The sequence below is a fragment of the Hyla sarda genome, chromosome 2 (genome assembly GCF_029499605.1).
Source record: "Hyla sarda isolate aHylSar1 chromosome 2, aHylSar1.hap1, whole genome shotgun sequence".
Taxonomy (NCBI): Eukaryota; Metazoa; Chordata; class Amphibia; order Anura; family Hylidae; genus Hyla; species Hyla sarda.
Window position 1 is genome coordinate 480435654 of NC_079190.1, and position 6000 is coordinate 480441653.

At 46.8% G+C, this 6000-nt stretch overlaps 1 protein-coding gene across 1 annotated transcript in view; it reads right to left on the bottom strand.

The window, feature by feature from the left end:
* LTN1 (listerin E3 ubiquitin protein ligase 1) overlaps positions 1–5042 on the bottom strand; it is a 161974-nt gene extending 156932 nt beyond the window's left edge. The window contains exons 1-2 of the mRNA XM_056559464.1: positions 4859–5042; positions 1565–1768 (exon numbers count right to left, since the gene is read on the bottom strand). Coding sequence (XP_056415439.1) covers positions 1565–1768; positions 4859–4900 — 246 coding nt within the window. The 5' untranslated portion in view covers positions 4901–5042. The remainder of the gene's footprint in view (positions 1–1564; positions 1769–4858) is intronic.
* Positions 5043–6000: the final 958 nt, after the last annotated feature.

The following is a 6000-nucleotide window of genomic DNA, read 5'->3' on the forward strand; positions in this document are numbered from 1 at the left end:
GGCGGTGGGCACGTGAAGAAGAGGAAGGCAAGCATTGGGCATAGGCTGTATGGGAATGAAACCAATGGGTATGTGGTGGAGTAAAGAAAGGCAAGCAATGGGCATGGGTTGGGATGGCAAGAGATGGGAATGTGATGGCGTGAAGGAAGGCAAGCAATGGACACGTGATGGAGTGGATAAAGGCAAGCATTGGGCATGGCCTGGCGGAAGGAAAGTAATGGGCACATGATAGGCCACTGTTTCCCAAGCAGGGTGCCTCCAGCTGTTGCAAAACTACAACTCCCAGGACGCCCGAACAGCCTTCGGCTGTCCAGGCATGCTGAGAGTTATAGTTTTGCAACAGCTGCAGGCAACCTGCTTGGGAAACACTGTGAAACTGAAGAAAGGCAAGTATCGGGCATGGGCTGTGGGAAAGGAATGTGATAAACATGTGATGAGGAGGAAGGCAAGCATTGGGCATGGGCTGGGGGAGCAATGGGCACATGATGGAATGAAGGAAAAGAATGGGCATGGGCTGGGTGGAAGAAAAGCAATGGGCATGTTTGTGTGTGGAGGAAGGCATGCATTGGGCATGGGCTGGGGGACGGAAAGCGACGTGAATGTGATGGAGTGGATGAAAGCGATGAAGGCAGTGGGCAAGTGATGAAGAAGAGGAAGGCAAGCATTGGGCATGGGCTAGGGGAAGGAAATAAATCATTATAGGGTAGGGAACAGAAGTGATAATATGGGGTGGGGAAGGAAAGTAATGGGCACATGATGGAGTAAAGGCAACCCGGGCATAGGCTGGGTGGAAGGAAAGCAACGGGCATGTGTGCGTGTGTGGAGGAAGACATGCATTGGGCATGGGCTGGGGAACAAAAACCAATGTGCATGTGATAGAGTGGATAAAAGCAAGCACTGGGCATGACCAGGGGGAAGGAAGGCGATGGGCATGTGATGGAGAGGAGGAAGGCAAGCATTGAGCATGGGCTGGGTGTAAGGAAAGTAATGGGCATGTGATGGAGAGGAGGAAGGCAAGCATTGGGCATAGGCTGGGTGTAAGGAAAGTAATGGGCATGTGTGAGGAGGAAGGCAAGCATTGGGCATGGGCTAGGGGAAGGAAATAAATCATTATAGGGTAGGGATGGAGTAAAGAAAGGCAAGCATTGGGCATAGGCTGGGGGATAGAAAGCAATGTGCATGTGATGGAGTGGATGAAAACAAGCACTGGGCATGACCTGGAGGAAGGAAGGCGATGGGCACGTGATGGAGAGGAGGAAGGCAAGCATTGGGCATAGGCTGGGGGAAGGAAAGCAATGGGCATGTGTGAGGATGAAGGCAAGCAACGGGCATAGGCTGGGGGAAAGAAAGTAATGGGCATGTGTGAGGAGGAAGGCATGCATTGGGCTTGGGGAAGGAAAGAAATTATTATAGGGTTGGGAACAGAAGTGATAATATGGGGTGAGGAAGGGAATAAGTAAAGGGCGACAGAGGAAAGAGTAAGAAAAGACCAGATTAAGAAACAGAAGAGATTTCCCTCATTGTCACAATTCCCATAATAGTTATACATCACATATGTACTTACTTTTAGTTTTGTGGTGACATCACGTTTGGAAAGCTTGCGCAGGACCATTCGGAAATCTGCATCAACGAGATTATCAATCTCCTCTGCTCCCTGCACGGCAGGGACATAACCCAGGTCGCTCTGCGTTGCGCCAAACCCAATAAATCCGGGGACTGTGCCGCTTTCCTTAGCCAATAGCTCTGCAGCCCGTCCGCTGCTCGATGGCTGCAAAACAAGAGGGCAAAAAATGCAAGGTAATGGAATGTGGACACCCCAGACTGGGTATATACCTGGTAACAACACCTCGGGGGGGGGGGGGGGGGGGGCGGGGGGGGTCTTAATCTAAGCAAAGCTCTGAACTGCAACAGTGCGAGCCCCTGTATACGCCAAGTGTTGGGTCTGTACAAAGCGGGATCAGGCCTGGGGTCTTATACACTAATTTAGCCTGATCTGTATTTATTTAAGGGTCTACTGGAAATAGGGGATCATATGTATTAATAGGAATTAAAGGAAAACTGTCGGTGGGTTCACATATTAAAACCCATACACAGGTTTATAGTGCGGGTGAAACAGATTAAAATGTGCAATGGAGACGGGACCTGGCATACAGAGCTCTCATATGCCAGCCTACAGTGCACTCACATGGGTGAAGGGTCCTCCATAAATATATTTATTAGGTAAGCGAGCCTATGAAAGCAGAGGGGATGGAATATATATATATATATATATATATATATATATATATATATATATATCACACACACACGTGGCAAGATACAAGCCCTACTAAATAAAATAATAAAAACCCTAGGGATCTCAGAACAGTGCTCAACAAATCCCAGATGCCAGGTCACCATGGCCACTGAGTATTTTATCCTGGCGCCTGGGTTTTTATCAGCCCTTCCCGACCCATGCAATACAATAAAGTTGCCTGAGGCCTAGCTGTGGGTCTCCAATTAGCACAGCCTGACAGGCTGTAGCAATAGAGCGCCAATCTCATCGATCAATGCTACATAAGCAAACAATTAAAAGGTGTAAAAAAAAATAAACAAACACATTTTTAAAAATCTAATCCCCACCTAACAAAATTCAAATCACTCCCTTTCCAACATTTTGCAAAAAAAAAAAAATGTAAAAGTAAAAAATATATATATATTAGGGATCAAACTATATCGATTTTTTAGGGCCGATACCGATAATCAGTGGCCTTTAAGGCCGATAGCCGATTACTTATACCGGCTATTTCAACCCCCACCCCGGCGGGGCAGAAGCCATTGCAGATCATTGATTTAAAGCAGGCGCTTTAAATCAATGAACTACAGCGGCTTTTGCGGTGCCAGAGACCACCGCCACTGCCCGCTTCTCTCCCCCTGCCTGTCCTGAGTCTAACCACCACAGTTGCCCCATCGCCTCCCCCCCCCCATCCTCTGCCTACATACCGCCGCCGCTGCCCCCTTGCCTCCCCCCCATCCTCTGCCCACATACTGCCGCTGCCCCATCGCCTCCCCCCATCCCCAGGATCGCGGACCCCCGGGAACAGGTAATTATAACACCAGGGATGGGGGGAGGCGATGGGGCAGCGGCAGTATGTGGGCAGAGGATGGGGGGAGGAACCAATAGGGAAGCGGCGGCGATGGTCGTCCTGGCCAGGTGGCGGGGCATTATCGGCAAGGTAATTGCCGATACCGATAATGTCCAAAATCGCGATTATCGGCCAAACCGATAATCGGTCGATCCCTAATATATATTTGGTGTCACATTCCTTATTCCAAATCGAAATCCCCCCCCAGAAAGAAAGAAAATTAAATAAATAAAAATGATCAAAAAGTCAGTATGACGCAAAAGTAGTAAGGGTAAAAACTACAGCTCACAGTGCAAAAACAACAAAAAAAAAAAAAATATTAAAAATCCTGGCTTTTTTTTTTTGCCGTCTTCTAGGTTCAAAATAATTTTTTTCAAGGGGTTTTGCGCTGCCCTGCCTTTCGGAGCTCCGCTCGCAGCGTCCGGAAGTTCATTACTCCAAACGCTGTGTGCGGGCTTCCGTGTTCGAGGCCGCCCCCTGGTGACATCACGCCCACCCCCTCAATGAAAGTCTATGGGGGCGGGGGCGTTACATCAGGAGGGGGCGGCCTCGAACACGGAAGCCCGCACCAAGCGTTCGGAGTAATGAACTTCCGGACGCTGCGAGCGGAGCTCCGAAAGGCAGGGCAGCGGACAACCCCTTTAAGCCTGGTCTTAGGCTGGGTTCACACCACCTTTTTGCAGTACAGTTCCCGTATACCTTTTCAATTTGAAAACCGTACGGAACCGGATTGAAAACCGTATGCATTGACTCTCCATTGAAAACCGTATTCCAAAAGATGCATCCGATTGTGTCCGTTTTGCATCCTGTAAGGTTGTGTGGTTTTTTTCCCGTACCCAAAACTGCGGCCTACCACGGTTTTTGGTCCGAATGAAAAACTGTATTGAAACATATAGCTTTTTTTTTTTTTCAAACATGGGAGTCAATGGGAACCGTACAGAACTGTATGTGCGTACGGTTCCATCCGGTTTTCACCATACAGTTTTTTACTTTGCAGTTTCTTTCTTGGAATTTCAATCAAACAAGTGAAACTTTATTCATAATGGAGTGAAGTTAAAACAATAGTTAATACTTTTTATCTGAAAAATCAGATGCAACCGGACATCATTATTCAAACCGTATACGGATTAAAATTTGTACACACGTTTTGATACAGTTTAGTCCGGTTTTGAGGAATCAGTTTTTCATAAACCTGATACGGGGACTGTACTGCAAAAACGTGGTGTGAACCCAGCCTGAGAAGGTGCAGGGGCAGCTTGGACCCCCATGATGTCTAGACTGATAGCTCCATACCATCTATAACAGTGTTCCCTAACCTGCAGGCCACCAACGGGTGCAAAACTACAACTCCCATCATGCCCATGCATGATGGGAGTTGTATTTTTTTTTTTTCCCCTACAGATTGAGATCATTCTATAAGCTACGGCAGTGTTTCCCAACCAAGGTGCCTCCAGCTGTTGCAAAACTACAACTCCCAGCATGCCCGGACAGCCAATGGCTGTCCGGGCATGCTGGGTGTTGTAGTTTTGCAACAGCTGGAGGCACCCTAGTTGGGAAACACTGTGCTACAGTCATCATGAGTGACATGGAAAAGTCCAATAGTCACCTACAGAGGGCGCTGTGCTGTACCCCAATATACCCAACAGCTGGACTCTGCCAGGCCCAGAGCTGACACCTCTCCAGCATGGTGCAGAGTTCACAGTCACTGCCCTCCATACTGTCCCCGAACTCACCCGGACATTTCCCTTCGTCCTCTGCTTATTCTTTCCCCCCATTCTCCGCTCAAACTGGGGGCCCGGTGCAACTCACGCTGAACCCTCCGCCGCAACGTAACCGGATCGGCGATTGATTACTTCTTGAGAGGGATCAGTTGTACCGGATCGGCGATCGATTACGTCTTCTGCTCTTTCACCGTCATCTACGTCATCTCCCGGCGAGCGCGCGCCGCCCGGCTTCCGCCCTCAGTGTATCGATGAGATCGGCGCTCGGCTTGTGCAGTGATGTCTGGGGGAGACTTTCTCTGTGGATTTCCTCCTGTAGTTTCTTATCAAGTTATAATTATTTTATGGGAAAACAAAAAAAAATAGAAGGGAGAAACCAAGTGTGAAAGTATGGAGGGGGAGCTGGAAGAAATTAGTTTTGTGTTGCTTTAATATAGTATTTAACCCCTTGAAGACAGCGATTTAGCATTTTTTTGCGTTTTTGTTATTTTCCCCTTGCAGTTTAACCCCTTAAGGACGCAGGGTTTTTCAAATTTTGCACTTTCGTTTTTTCCTCCTCACCTTTTAAAAATCATAACCCTCTCAATTTTCCACCTAAAAATTCATATTATGGCAAATTTTTTGCGTCACCAATTCTACTTTGCAGTGACATTAGTCATTTTACCCAAAAATTCACGGCGGAACGGGAAAAAAAAATCTTTGTGCAACAAAATCGAAGAAAAAACGCCATTTTGTAACTTTTGGGGGCTTCCGTTTCTACGCAGTGCATATTTCGGTAAAAATTACACCTTATCATTATTCTGTAGGTCCATACGGTTAAAATGATACCCTACTTATATAGGTTTGATTTTGTCGCACTTCGGAAAAAAATCATAACTACATGCAGGAAAATGTATACGTTTAAAAATGTCATCTTCTGACCCCTATAACTTTTTTATTTTTCCACGTTAAGGGCAGTATGAGGGCTTATTTTTGCGCTGTGATCTGAAGTTTTTATTGGTACAATTTTTGTTTTGATCGGACTTTTTGATCACTTTTTATTCATTTTTTATGGTATAAAAAGTGACCAAAAATACGCTTTTTTGGACACTGGAATTTTTTTGCGCGTACGCCATTGACCGTGCGGCTTAATTAACGATATATTTTTATAGTTC